A 14,437-nucleotide genomic window follows, 5' to 3' on the forward strand; every position below is an offset into this window, starting at 1 on the left:
ATTTTATACAAATACTTACTAACTTACTGAAAGGAGATCATTCATGCTCCATAATTTTTTTAGCACTTTTTGAAAGTGTCGCTAACATATAAAAATGGCTAGTTATAACGATAGATACGTATCGTTTATTTTATTGGTGGTCACTTACAAAAGTCGTCGTGACGAGTCATCGAAACTGTATATCTTGGTTCGGAGCAAACCTACAACATCTGCAACTAATGCTACAAATGGGCAGTTCTAACGATACATACTCATATCAGTTTTGTTCTTGGCGGGCACTTTTGAAAATCAACAAAATGTACTTAAATGACGAATCGTCGAACCTATCTAACTTGGTTCAGAGTCATCCCTTTGTGCCACAAATCTGTGTGCTTTGTGATATTTTACACAAAGCTTAAAAGTGAATATTAAATATTAAAATATATAAAAATATTAAAAGTGAATAAATAAATCACTAAAAAAAAGGTCAGGATGTCCAATTCGCCTGAAAGGAATCCAAAAATATGTTAAGTATATCGACTCTTCGTCTTTAATCCGAAATTAGGATTTAGAAACTGTTTTCTTAACAAGTCAAAAATAATAAAACCCACGGGGTTAAGCCCCGTTATATACCTACCCGGTACCTACATATCCTTTATTCATATTGGTTTATTGTAAGCCAGACTGCAGAATTCCTTCTTAAGTAGGTACCTACCTCTCATAGAATACGTAGATAGGTATAGGTATGTAAAACAAAACAAGTTATTCAATAAATAATCATCATTTATTTTGAACATGTACCTATTTACAAAAGTGTCAAAATAGACAAGATATTATAGAAATAGTCAAATTGTTAAGGGTACCCTATGTTTTCGTTAACATGCCCATTATTCATTAAATATATTTCAAAGATATGCGATTATTCACAGTAAGTACGATAGAAAATTTCAAGGATATCACAATTGAGTTACTTAATATTAATATACGAAAAAATATTATTACCATTGAAGTTTAATAAAATTGGTATAATGAAGTGAAGAAAGTGTTAACATTTTCTGACATTAGTATTATTTAATTTCAAAGATAATTTTGTTAATAAAATAAAAGCTTTTGTAAAAGGTCGAGAAATAAGACAAGTAGAAAGAAGACAGTCCAGATCAAGAAAATATAACTTACTATAGGTCTAACGACTTGAATATAATTATTAGTGTTTACTACGAAGAAAATTTATATTATTTTATTTTAAACACAATAATTTTTGAACACTATAATCGAGTAGTTCAAGTTAATACAACAAGCAAGTCAATTGTTATTTAAGCTCCATAAACCTTTATGTGAACCGACGTATCTAAGAAGGTATGCTCTTTATACCGACCACAATGTGAAGGACTTATCTAAGAACAATTTATTTCAATATCAAGGGAAAACGATCTAGGCAAAATTGTACGGCGTGCAAGGTCGAACCCCGTTATCGAAATTCATGATTGACAAGTAAGTACTATACTCTTTATAGTGCCTGTAATGTTAAGGACTTACCTAAGAACAATTTCAAAGTCAAGAGCAAAAGATCTAATATATTTAAGTAATCTTTGTAAACCTGCTTTCTGATGAATAAATAAATTATTATTATTATTATTATTATTATCTGGTAGAGATGGTACGACATGTACTTATACCTATGTAACTGTGTATAGGCTCTTTATATCGCCGAATGACTTGTCTAAAAATAATTTTAATGTCCAAGGCAAACTGATCTGAGCGAGATTTTATGACGTGCAAGGTCGAACCCCGTGAGCGAAAATCGTTATTGACAGATAAGTATACTTTTTAAATCGCTTATAATAGTTATCTAGAAACAATTTCAATATCAAGGGAAAACGATCTAGGCAAGATTGTACGGCGTGCAAGGTCGAACCCCGTGAGCGAAGTTCATATTTGACAGGTAAGTATACTCTTTATATTGCCTGTAATGTTAGGTACTTATTTAAGAACAATTTCAAGGTCAAGGGCAAAAGCTCTAGGAGAGGTTGTACGATATGTTTACCTATGTACCTGTGTACAGGCTCTTTTTATCGCCGAATGACTTGTCTAAGAATAATTTTAATATCAAGGGCAAACGATCTGGGCGATATTGTACGGCGTGCAAGGTCGAACCCCGTGAGCGGTGATGGCCAGGCCTCGGGACGGCGGTATGACGTCACGGCCGCTCACACGCAAGCGGTGCACGCACCCAACGAACCCGTGCAGTGCGTGAGTGCCCGCTAACCTGTTTAGTAAAATGTGACAAAGTTTAATAAACATTTGCCAACAACCACAATTATGTATTTTCAAAACAACAAGTAGTGGACTTTTTGCTATAGGGATTTATCAATATCGCAACGAAATAGAGAGTAAATTTTCGTTTTCGCCGCTATTTGTTTACAATATTTCTTCACTGGATATTCCGTGGTGCGCTTTCTAGGCCTACATTACGGTGATTCGAAAAAATTAAATTGCAACTTAGACCAGTAAGTATCAAGGACACTATATGTACTATATTTATTTCTGGTTGTACACATATTTATCAGACTTTTCATGAAGTTGCAACGTCATTACATTTACGTCTTGGACTTTTATGTCTACTTGTATTACATTGATAATACTGTTATTTACTTTCGCAATTATTTTATAGCATACAACAACAAAAAAAGAAAGTCTTACTTTGTAACATTGTCTGGTGGATGACCGACGTAAATATACGGATCTACGTCAAGCGAACTCATCCGACCGTGCGTCGTCCCTCGAGCAGTGGTGGAGCCTAACTTCAGCATTGCGTCTTTCTTGTATCTTCTTGCGGATACTTTGGACTTGACATCGACTTTTAGTTTCCCAGTTTGCAGTTCCGAAGGCCCATTCCCAGCGTCCCATCGGAGGGCGGCCCTGTCGTCTACGAAACCGAGCCATAAATAATCTCTCACACCTGAGGCACTTATTAAAGCCCCCTTTCCGCAAACTGCTGAAACTTCCGCCCAAATATCGAATCGTTTAGATGGCAACCTAGTACGAGCAGTGATTCTTGCCTGCCCATCGAACAATGGCGTAGTAAATACTTCGTTCTCATTTTCGTCAAAATATTCCTCATACAGTGGATAGTTTTCCTCGACCTCATTCGTTATGTATTGCTCCTCTTCCGTTTCAGTTTCAATATCGACATGCTTTGGGACGTTTTTATTACAACCGCTCGCTTCGACTTTCACTGAAGCTACATGTACTTTTTCTGTGAATTAATCATGTTAAATATTATATTTTGGATTTATATACTATGTATTAAATTGTAACATCAATATGTGTAGACTACCAATTGTGCAAACTACGTTTTCCTAGCTATGTTCTAGCGATAACCAATAGGCGGTAGGATGTCGATGCAACTTAGCTCAGGTTCAGGGCTGTCGGGTTTACCGCTATCGCTTGTGTCTACTGAAGCGTCAGTGAACTGTATGTAATTTGTTTGGTACGTGCGTTCGAAGGCTACGGAGTTTTCCTTGGGATTGCGTGAAGGGGTCGAGCGAGCCTCTGCTGAGCGGCTACCTCGCCTGACTGTCGGGGTGTCTTCAACGCAAGGTCCGAACGCCTGGACCACGATGTCTGATTGGCTCCTGCAAGCGTGCGCTCGTAGATGGCAGGTGGAGAGGTAGGTCCGACCGTCGCTGCCGCAAACGGCTGGAGCTTCGGTGCCGGCGCACTCCGGAGCGCCGCATTCACAAGTGGCGAGCCCGCTGCGTATGACGCAATATGCTCCGAAGTAACACGTCATGTGTTCACAGTCAGTGGCGGGAAGTTGCGTTGATTCCGCTGTTGAAAAATATTTCAAGTCATTTTACTCAAAAAAATTGGGTAGGTACTTTACATTTTTTTACTGTACATAAAATTATCTATCGTATCTGCGAGGACTATTTTAGCAGATACAGGGACATTTTTGCCGCGCTGTCAATAACGCTCCATACTAAATACGGCAATTCTGTGACGACACATCGGCGTAAAACGCGAACAGGAAACGCGTTGAAAAGAAAATTACATATATCTTTGTTATTTGTGCGTTAATGTGAAATACTTCTTGTAATAAAAAAGTTTTGATTGTTTTTGAAATTTTCGAGTCTGTTAACTTATGTTACAAACATCCCGACAGTATTTATTTTTTTATATCATCTCAATTTTCTTGAAAGTCAGTCAAATACCTACCCTATTGGTATATACAGACTGACGAGAAACGTTTTCTGAAGCTGAGTAACTTACGGTCAAAACATCCATTGGGACCAAGGGTGTGTTCGTGGTTGGAGCAAACGGTGCACTTCTGTCCTTGTATTCCGGACTTGCAGACGCAACGACCCGTCATTTGTTCGCAGTCTTCCCGCACCGAGCCAAACGCTGAGCAACCGCAGGCTAAAATGAAGATTTAACATATATACTTATAATAAATCTGTAGAGAGGTCAGTTCTGTACATGAAATATATTTTCAAAATAACTATCTGCGGGTGATTAGTGATCGATACTGATGCCAAAAATGCAATCAGTGAAATTTTTGTCAATCTGTGTGTCTGCATGTTCGTTATAGAAACAAAAATTACTCGACGGATTTTAACGAAAATTGGTACAATTATTCTTCATACTCCTGGGCAGGTTATAGTATACTTCTCATCACGCTACGGTATAGTAATAGTAAACTCCATTTTTACAGCGATACTACTGTAAGGGCTTGATTAAAGAGGTTTATGGGCGTCCGCTAGTTTATAATAATCTGAGAGAATTTACCTACTTAAAGTTATAATCAACAACCACATTCGATTTCTATTATATCATCAATCAAACTCTTTTAATTTAGAGTCCAAAAATAAAAACTGTCTAAAGGCACGAAATATTAAAGAATATTAGGAGCTCCATTACCTGAGACACTGAGTCCAGTCTATGACACCCGCATTGCGACCGACAACCTGATTCTCCAATCAGGGGTCTCAATACATCCACGGTAAAGGGCCCGGACTCATCACTAAGAAGTCATGGCTCAATCCCCACCGATTGAAATTTTATCGTACCCAATCCTAACACAGTCTTTTCCGAATAATTGGAAACATCGGGGCACATTCGGAGGAACATTGGGCGAATCATAGTTATATTTAAAAAAATATAATAAGGCAAAAAAAAAGCAAAAACAAAACTTACGTATGCATCCAGTATGTCCAGTGCCGATCCTTGGCAAGCCCCAATAGCCAGGCTCGCAGCGGTCGCACTTCTGCCCCCCCACTCCTGGCCGGCACTGGCACTGTCCGCTCTCGTCACACTGCTCCGACACTGAGCCCAGTCTATGACACCCGCATTGGGAGGGACAACCTGATCCTCCGGGACCTCGGGCCGATGTGACGCCGTCCGCACAGCACCCGTACCACGACTCTTGGCAGTCTTTCTTGTCTACAACTGTCTTATCTAGAAAAAAAACACATGAAAATTAGACGTCATAAATTGCCAGGAGAGATGGAAATCAGTCAGAGAAACTAGTGATCACTAGAAAATCGAACATTATCCATGCATACCTTTTCTACAACAGCGCGCTGCTTTAGCAGTATGGTGACAATAGCTGCCAGCTGGACAATCCTTGCGATGCGGGCCTCCACCGCAGTCCATGGGGCGACCGCCTGCGTCTGTTAGAGGCTCGTCATCTCCACAAGGACGAAACTGTAACAAATGAAGAGCTTCGTCGTCTCGATGGAATTCTTATGGCCGCATTACATGAATCAATCTCTGCTTAAAAACCACCATAATGCTCCAAAGCTGGTTGGCGGACTTAGGTAGTAATATTTTACTCTTTAACGATCACCATCATATTATTATGATAATGATAAAGGTGATGATGAACGGGACCGAAGGCTGAACATGTTATGAGGAGCACCACTACATGACACCACCAGCTTCCCACCTCCAGGCTAACTGATCCTCCTCTGCTGAACCTCATCATGCGAAATTACATAGGCTGTTAGACCAATTACAAATTTCATTTAGCTTATTTAAAAGTGCTCGCGATCAAATCACTTCTAGACTTCAATAGATAAATTCCCATACCTCCAATCCTCGACACAACGCCAACGGACGTAATCTCAAGTCTTCTTGCCGTCGACACGCCTCCAACTTCATATGGCACAATGTTGGGTACATTCTCAAATCAGATGCACACACAGGTGCGGATGCAGCCGCCGCAGCAGCTGCACAGTCGAAGAGACAGGCGCACCGGGGCTGGCCGTTACCATCGACTGCACAGGTCGCTTCGTAAGCACATTGTACTCGAGCACAGACGGCAGTTCCCATGGCGGCCTCGGTTGATGTGTCGTTGTCATCTACTGCGCGTATGTCGTTAGCTTGGTCCATTATTTTGGCAGATTTGTTGAAACCTAAAAATCATCATGATCTAAAAATCATCATCGTCGTGATATAATAAATCATCATGAAAAACTTGACAAAAGAAACATTCACCAAAAACGAAAACGTTATATACCTTTCCGTGTGTCCAAATAAAATAAATATTTGTTTTTGTTTTAGGATTCCTGCATATCATTTTGCTCTGATAGAGTAGGATAGCTTTCCACTACGCATGATTATAGTCAAGGACAAGTCTATTAGACATTAAAGAAAGATACATTACCAACAGTGTTATTCTGATCGTGAAGTCCTGTGCACTCTCCAAAGTACGCGACTTGTGGGGCAGTCTCTCCTCGCATGCGCGCTTCACAGGCCGTCCTCTGCAGCGCGCACTCGTTGGGGAAGGTGCGGCGACTGTCGGCGCAGACGGGCTCGCGCGGCGCGTCTGCGCACGTCGTGGCGCACGCACACTTGCCGCGCGAGCACCACATGCCGTTGGGGCATTGGACGCCGCCGCATGACTCTGTAAATGTGGTATCTAACTAATATTGTAATGCGAAACTCCAACTTTTCAGTTGTGTGCATTTTAAGAAATTAAATATCACGTGTCTCAATCGGTGAAGGAAAACATCGTGAGGAAACCTGCATATCAGAGAATTATCTTAATTCTCTGATATGCAGTGTGAAGTCTGCCAATCCGCATTGGGCCAGCGTGGTGGACTATTGGCCTAACCCCTCTCACTCTGAGAGGAGACTTGAGCTCAGCAGTGAGCCGAATATGGGTTGATGACGACGATTGTAATGCGAAAGTTTTGGTAAATGGATAGCTGAAGATAAAGAATTATGGACATTGGGGTCCCAAGGTGCGATTACACCATGCAGGAAAAGGGACCCGCGGGATACTGGCGGCTCAAAACCTGATGCTTTGAAGTCCTTACAAGAAGCATCAGTAGACGTCCATCAGTTGATAATGATGACGCCAAATGGCTGAAAAGATCTGGGAGTAATAATAATTATGTTTAGGATAATACAACCTATCGAAAAAATCACTACAAAAATACACTATTATTTTTTGGTACTTTTCGTATTATTCAGTCACCCTGCAACCCTTGGCAATGAAGCAGTAAAGGTTAGGAGTATATGTAAGGTATGCCTTGAACTTTCCTTGTACAATTATGTATAGAAGCAAAAGCTCACCGCAAGAACCCATGTGCTTGACGTGAAGACCTATCTTCTCACGGCAAGCAACGTCGCGGAGAGCGCAAACACTGCTGTAGGTTTTATTATCATTGCCGCAAATTTCTTCAGTCTCCTAAAATAAACAAAAGTTAATAGACATTGGACTGCGAAAAGATTTCCCTTTATTTTTTAAGATCCACTTACAGTTCCTTCTTCACAATGTTTAGGGCAAACGCAACTGGCTTCTGAAATTCCATCACTCTCGCAAACTGCGTAGTATTCGCACTTTTTATTTTCGCAGCCATCTGAAATGAATAGATTAGAATAAAGTTACATGGATTTAAAATTATAACAGCTCTAAATAATTTGTCAAAATTAATTTTCACTTAATATCATTTTCTATTGTATTCAAGAGTGGGTAATTTTCTGGATTTACCTATTTGTAATTTACCCCGTTAAATCACTCTATTATCTCCTAACGAATTACGTCGTTAATTCCGTGCGGCTTAAAATCTTCAGGTCCTGAAGTTACACTGCCAGCATCCAGCAGCTCCCTGCACCCTGCTTTGGCAACCAACACTACGCTTTCCGGTGAACCCCTGAATTAGAACCTTAACGTCCATCGGCTCTTCGAACTATGCGTCCTGCCCGTCCTGCCCATTGCCACTTCAGCTATGCAACTCGCTGATCTACTCGTATGTCAGTGACTTTGGTTCTGCGGATGTCTTCATTTCAGCTCGCTTCGTCGGCCGCTGAGAAACTTTGAACCTTGTTAAGAGGCTTGGCTTGGCTAGCGTTGAAGTTTCGGAACCGTAGATGTAGGACTACAGTGGGTCAACAAAAGAGGCTGATGATTGTTAGCTACTTACTACAATGTCCAATATAAAACTTGCTGACGGTGACGACACGCACTCACTGCCAAAATCACTGAAATGCTTATCACATATGAATCGGGTTGGGTGATTATGCGTCTTGAGACCCAACCCTTAGACCTTGTCCAGAAACAGCGAATTCGGTGCGAATTCATACGCGCGTTTTCGAAGTACTAGACATCAATACATCGCGTCCACAAGCATCGCGCGAATTGAAAATACGCGCGTAAATCGCGTGCACTACGCCAGACTCTTGACTCGCGCGTGATTCGCGCGTTTTGCGCGCGAGTCGAGATATTAGGGACGCCTTGTTGCGTGATGCGTCCAGTTAACGCGCGAACTCTAGAGCGAGTGCACGTTCAACTCCATGTTTCATACTGAACTCCCTAAATGCTCGCGCGTTGGTACGCGCCTTGTGGACGCAACGGTCGCGCGTAATACGCGCAAGAGAATCGCGGCGAATTCGCCCTTTCTGGACTGAGCCTTAATAATGGGTCAGAGGATAAGCTGATCTACTTACTACAGGGTCCGTCGTACAACACTTGCACGTGCCGGCGGTGGCGACACGCCTCGAGCTGCAGCTTGCAGCGGTTGCCGTACGAGATGCCGTCGGAGCCGCAGACGGGCGCGAACTCGTTGGAGCAGCGCGGACAGCGGCACACGCCGCGCCCGCCGGTCGACACGCACTCGCCGCCGTGCGGGCACACGCGGCCGGCGCACACGCCGTTTGAGCCTAACAAACATTAGTTTTTCATTTAAAAATAGAACTTACCTGAAGTACAGGTACAGTCTTTACACAAATATAGTTTTACTGGGATTTATAGCTAAACTGGGACGTATGAATGCTTGTGTTTTAGTTTTAGAAACTAAAACAAGCATTCAAACATCCCAGTTTCTTGGAATATTTTCAAGTCACTACTTACATACGGCTCAGGACCTAGTTATGGACATTGAAGGTCCTTCCAACTTGACAGAAGTAGACTCCATCGGCGGAAGTGATGATGACATTCTAACTTAACTTGCCATGGTCCACGCAGGTTCCCATTTAAGTAATGTGTCAGGGAACTCTTTTTCGACGATTTCAAACTGTCAATATATACAATAACTAGGTGATGCCGCGCGGGGTTCGCGTTCCCGTAGGAATACGGGGATAACATATAGCCTATAGCCTCCTCCTTCCTCGATAAATATTCTATTTCTCCAAAATTTTTCCATAAATATCCTGAGATTAGCGCGTTGAAGCAAACAAACAAACTCTTTAGCTTTATAATATTAGTATAGTTTGTAATATTTACCACAAGCGCCCGCGTGCACGACGTTCAGCTCTCTGCCCAACAAGCAGCCGGCGCGCCGCAGCTCGCACTCGCTGTCGCGCGTGCGCGCGTCCGAGCCGCACACGGGCCGCAGCACCGGCTTGCTATCGGCGAGCACACAATAGTTGTAACATTTACCACAGGCGCCCGCGTGTACGACGTTCAGCTCTCTGCCCAGCAAGCAGCCGGCGCGCCGCAGCTCGCACTCGCTGTCGTGCGTGCGCGCGTCCGAGTCGCACACGGGCCGCAGCACCGGCTTGCTATCGGCGAGCACACAATAGTTGTAACATTTACCACAGGCGCCCGCGTGTACGACGTTCAGCTCTCTGCCCAGCAAGCAGCCGGCGCGCCGCAGCTCGCACTCGCTGTCGTGCGTGCGCGCGTCCGAGCCGCACACGGGCCGCAGCACCGGCTTGCTATCGGCGAGCACACAATAGTTGTAACATTTACCACAGGCGCCCGCGTGCACGACGTTCAGCTCTCTGCCCAGCAAGCAGCCGGCGCGCCGCAGCTCGCACTCGCTGTCGTGCGTGCGCGCGTCCGAGCCGCACACGGGCCGCAGCACCGGCTTGCTATCGGCGAGCACACAATAGTTGTAACATTTACCACAGGCGCCCGCGTGCACGACGTTCAGCTCTCTGCCCAGCAAGCAGCCGGCGCGCCGCAGCTCGCACTCGCTGTCGTGCGTGCGCGCGTCCGAGCCGCACACGGGCCGCAGCACCGGCTCGCAGGGCGGCGGGCACGCGCACACCGCGCCGCTGCCTTCTACCCTACACTCTGCGCCGTGGCGACATTCTACTTCTGCGCACGGGTTCACGCCTACGAATAGAAAAATTGTTAAATACAAAAGGTTACCTTAAGGTGACCTCTGCCTCCAATTCCGGGGGTGTAAGTTCAAGCACTTCCAACTTTTCAGTTGTGTGCATTTTAAGAAATTAAATATCACGTGTCTCAATCGGTGAAGGAAAACATCGTGAGAAAACCTGCATCTTAATTCTCTGCGTGTGTGAAGTCTGCCAATCCGCATTGGGCCAGTGTGGTGGACTATTGGCCCAACCCCTCTCATTCTGAGAGGAGACTCGAGCTCAGCAGTAAGCCGAATATGGGTTGATATCAACAACAACAACATAAGGTTACCACTGTACTGTTTATGTGTTACTGGACTGCGCTCGTTAGTGCAGTTTTATCGATGCCGTGTAAATAAACAAAAATGCTGTACGAGGAGTGTATATGATAATAGTTCGGCTGGAGATTCTCCTAAGAGTTCTGCGATTTAATCCCAGCTGTAAAAAGATTCCATATGTATCATCATCAGCAGTTTTCTACCCCTAATCTGAAAAATAGCTTACACGCTTCAGAAAATCAAACAAGAAATTAACTGCACATAAAATGCACACGCCGGGATACTCATAAGCCCATTTTATTGGATAATCGCCATACCATGATGGATATGTCCATGGTTTTAAGGTGGTAAAATGCTTACCAGAGCTGCATTGTCCTTTAAAAATGATCTTCAACTGTTTCCTAGCACGGCACGACTCCCTGTGCATCTGGCACTCATTGGAGTAGGTCTTGCCGTCGGACGCGCACACCGGGGAGAACTCCAGGGGACAGGACTCCGCGCAACGACACGAGGGTTCGCGCCGGTCGTCCAGTTGGCAGACCTCAGGGTCGGGACAGCTCACGCCCGCGCAGGGGTCTGGTTAGAGATTATTTTTCATTTAAGACCACAACATTTAAGTACGTAGATACTTAGATAATTACTTTAATGACTATCAAAGTTCAAATATCGAATTATTCGTAGTTACATCGATTTTAAGTAAGCCACAAAACCAAATACCTAATTATCTGCTTGTCTTTGGTAAAAAAATACCAATTGTAGGTAGGTAACTACCTACACGTATTAATATCGAACAGGCACACATGTACCTATTAGGCTGCTGTTTAATTCAATGCAAAAAGTGTAAACCGGAAGTATTAGTAGATAAACAGGGACGTAGCTACCGTCGTATCAGCCGTATCAATGATACGGGCCGCGGACTACAGGGGCCCCTTACGATAGTAAAGATTAGTAAAACGTAATCCACAATCTCAATTAATCTGGTGCTCCCTGGGAAAAACAACATAAAAGTGTTCTCTTTAGAAATGACAAAAGTCAAAAATCCCTTTTTCCTCGGTCACTTTTGTCCTACATAAGTCAAGTCACTGTCATATTTATTGTGATTGTAATGATTTTGTGAAAATCTTTACCCTACAACTAAATTTGATACAGGGCTCCAAGGCACGCTACACTACTACGTAGTTAGTAAGTAGTATCACCACCAACCAACCACCCACCAGTCAACATTGGTGGAAAGTAGCGAGGTGGATCAATGCCCCTCTCCTATACATTATAGTGAGCCGTTAAAATATTATCTTGTTTTGATGATGGTATGAAGCAATTTATACTTACCACATTTACCATAATATTTAAAAGTTATATTATTATTTGTTTCGCAGGCCGCGCGTCGCATCTCACAAATGCCAGGGTAGTCTTTGGCATCGCTGGCGCACAGGGGTCGAGAGCCTTCGTGATCCCCATAACTGGGGCACGAAGTGGGGCATTCGCAGTTGTGGCCCTTCCCGTCGGCTGTAGGCCGACACAGCTCGCCGGGGCCGCACGTCACTCCGCGACACGGATCCGGCACGTCTGCCACAATACGGACATCAATTAGCTGCAACAATGGAAACGTCAATCTGCGACACAAAATTTTATATGCTTAATATTAATACCAATGTACCCTATACTAGCCAACCACCATCCAATAAACCCACGTGTTTGTAGCGCTAACGGCTTGACATCCCATAAAACCGTTCGTGTGTTGGTCGCGATGTGCATGACATCATGCAGACCGCGACCAACAGACATTCAGTTTATCGGATCGTTCAAAGTCGTTCTGCAGGCATGTGGGCGTATTAGATGGTGGACGGCTAGCATTAGACAGAACTGCCTACCTACTTGAACAAATATTAAAACCATGCAACAGTTTTTTTTAATAGGTAGATATAGAAGACCATTTAGCCGTATTCTCTGGTTGTAGCCGCGTCTTAGGTAGGTGCCTACATCTTGTATTCAGTTGGCGACGATTACATTTAACTGCAATGTGCCATCATATCATTTGCTTTTCCTGTTAATAATTTCCTGTAAAAAAGTCGTTAGCGCTGCAAGCACGTGGGCTTATCGGATGGTGGGTGGTTAGCATTAGAAGGAACTGCCTACCTACTTGAACAAATATTAAAACCCCGCATTATTACATTTACCAGCAATGTACCATCATTTGCTTCTCCTGTTAATAACTTCCTGTAAAAAAATCTAGCGCATGCGGGTCGGGTAGGTGGGTAGGTGTAACAGGCCAGTCTAACGGTCGGTATTGCACCCACCACCACCAGTAATCGAAAACTGATGGTAGCTGTGTAACTAAGAGGTAGTAGTAGTATTGATGAAAGTAGGTACGTTAGATAGTAAATTCTGGTGGGTACCTACCTACACTAAATAATTTAAATAGGTAGATAGATTGACAGATGGTAGGTACATAATTAAATTCCATTATAGGTAATTCCAGCCTATTAACATACTACTTTCTTTTTCAGAAAAAACAATACGGAGGTAGGTACTCTAACATTAGACTAAAGGATCGTAGTGTATGCTTACCACTAGGAAATAAATAACATCCAAAAGCAGTTGCCACCAACACCATCAAAGTCGTAGAGGTGGTCAACATTTTCTTGAAGATTATCTGCTATACAAAATTTGTTCTAACTTCCATTTTCAAACGACTAAAACCATAAACAACTTAGTGGGGGTATCTAGAAATATAAAATCAATATTTATTTCACTAACTAAAATTAATCTAATTTAGGACTGATCACGTTGAGTAGATAAGTCTCTAAGCAAAATTAAATAATGCTTACCTAAAACCCTAGGTACTTACCTCACAATATTGTTTCACCACTACACTGACCACAGCTTTCAACAATATTACAATCGCATGCAAACAATGTCGCACATTTTATCTTGTTAAATACAGAAGTACACTACTAAAGTGTCGAATGAAGTGTGAAGCCCTTTCGTTACTGAATTAAGGGGGGCATGCGCAGTACCCGCAGAGTTCATTCAGAAACAAAATCTATAAATAGGGAAAGCGAGGTGAATGAAAACTTTAATTCAAACAATCGGCTAGAAATTATTTATCTCGGTAAAATTACAACCGTATTCAAGAAATGTATAACATAATACTCCTACTAGTAATTAAATAGCAATGTTCGACAACTACAGAAGGATAAAAAGATCAAATTCAGACAGGCATATTTTCAGTTTAGACCCCCAATTATAAAACAGATTTCAAGGAAATATGCGACCCATAGTCTTTATACAGAAAATGATAAGAATCTTTGGATAGGAAAGAAATCAATGTAAATCTCACTGGCTAGGCTAATGGCGCCACTTGATATGCGCTTTTTAGCCTATAGGAGCCTAAGTATCTGTTACACTTAGGGTTCACTTATACGAGCGGCTGCAGACGCTGCTTACGACTGCAGTCGGCGACGTCGCGGCAGCAGCTGCCGCTCATGTAAGTGAACACATATAGGAAAACCAATGCATCACATACCTACTGCTTGTACACTTCGCCTGTGACGCGCAGGATGACCTCAAAAACGTCTTGCGTTCTA

The 14,437-nt window shown here is 43.0% G+C and overlaps 1 protein-coding gene across 2 annotated transcripts; it reads right to left on the reverse strand.

The window, feature by feature from the left end:
- Positions 1 to 1,211: 1,211 nt before the first annotated feature.
- Positions 1,212 to 14,263, reverse strand: LOC112056482 (agrin-like). Of its 2 annotated transcripts, none has more exons than XM_052886164.1 (16): positions 13,699 to 14,263; positions 13,419 to 13,543; positions 12,180 to 12,416; positions 11,211 to 11,426; positions 10,178 to 10,546; positions 8,935 to 9,147; positions 7,747 to 7,847; positions 7,561 to 7,675; positions 6,647 to 6,886; positions 6,070 to 6,395; positions 5,544 to 5,685; positions 5,176 to 5,436; positions 4,252 to 4,398; positions 3,547 to 3,810; positions 2,680 to 3,235; positions 1,212 to 2,245 (listed from the first exon to the last, which is right to left on the reverse strand). In XM_052886164.1, the coding sequence occupies exons 2-16, from the start codon at positions 13,486 to 13,488 to the stop codon at positions 2,086 to 2,088; spliced, it is 3,417 nt and encodes a 1,138-aa protein (XP_052742124.1). In that variant the 5' UTR covers positions 13,489 to 13,543; positions 13,699 to 14,263; the 3' UTR covers positions 1,212 to 2,085. The 2 variants fall into 2 exon arrangements, with proteins under 2 accessions (XP_052742124.1, XP_052742088.1); XM_052886128.1 differs by having other exon boundaries at positions 13,419 to 13,573.
- Positions 14,264 to 14,437: the final 174 nt, after the last annotated feature.

The sequence above is a fragment of the Bicyclus anynana genome, chromosome 1 (genome assembly GCF_947172395.1).
Source record: "Bicyclus anynana chromosome 1, ilBicAnyn1.1, whole genome shotgun sequence".
NCBI lineage: Eukaryota > Metazoa > Arthropoda > Insecta > Lepidoptera > Nymphalidae > Bicyclus > Bicyclus anynana.

Coding starts and splice junctions, on each gene's coding strand:
- LOC112056482 (XM_052886164.1), bottom strand. CDS start 13,488: ATGTTGACCACCTCTACGACTTTGATGGTGTTGGTGGCAACTGCTTTT. Junction 5,437..5,543: donor AGCGCGCTGTTGTAGAAAAG/GTATGCATGGAT, acceptor TTTTTTTTCTAG/ATAAGACAGTTGTAGACAAG. Junction 3,811..4,251: donor TCCCAATGGATGTTTTGACC/GTAAGTTACTCA, acceptor ATTTTTCAACAG/CGGAATCAACGCAACTTCCC.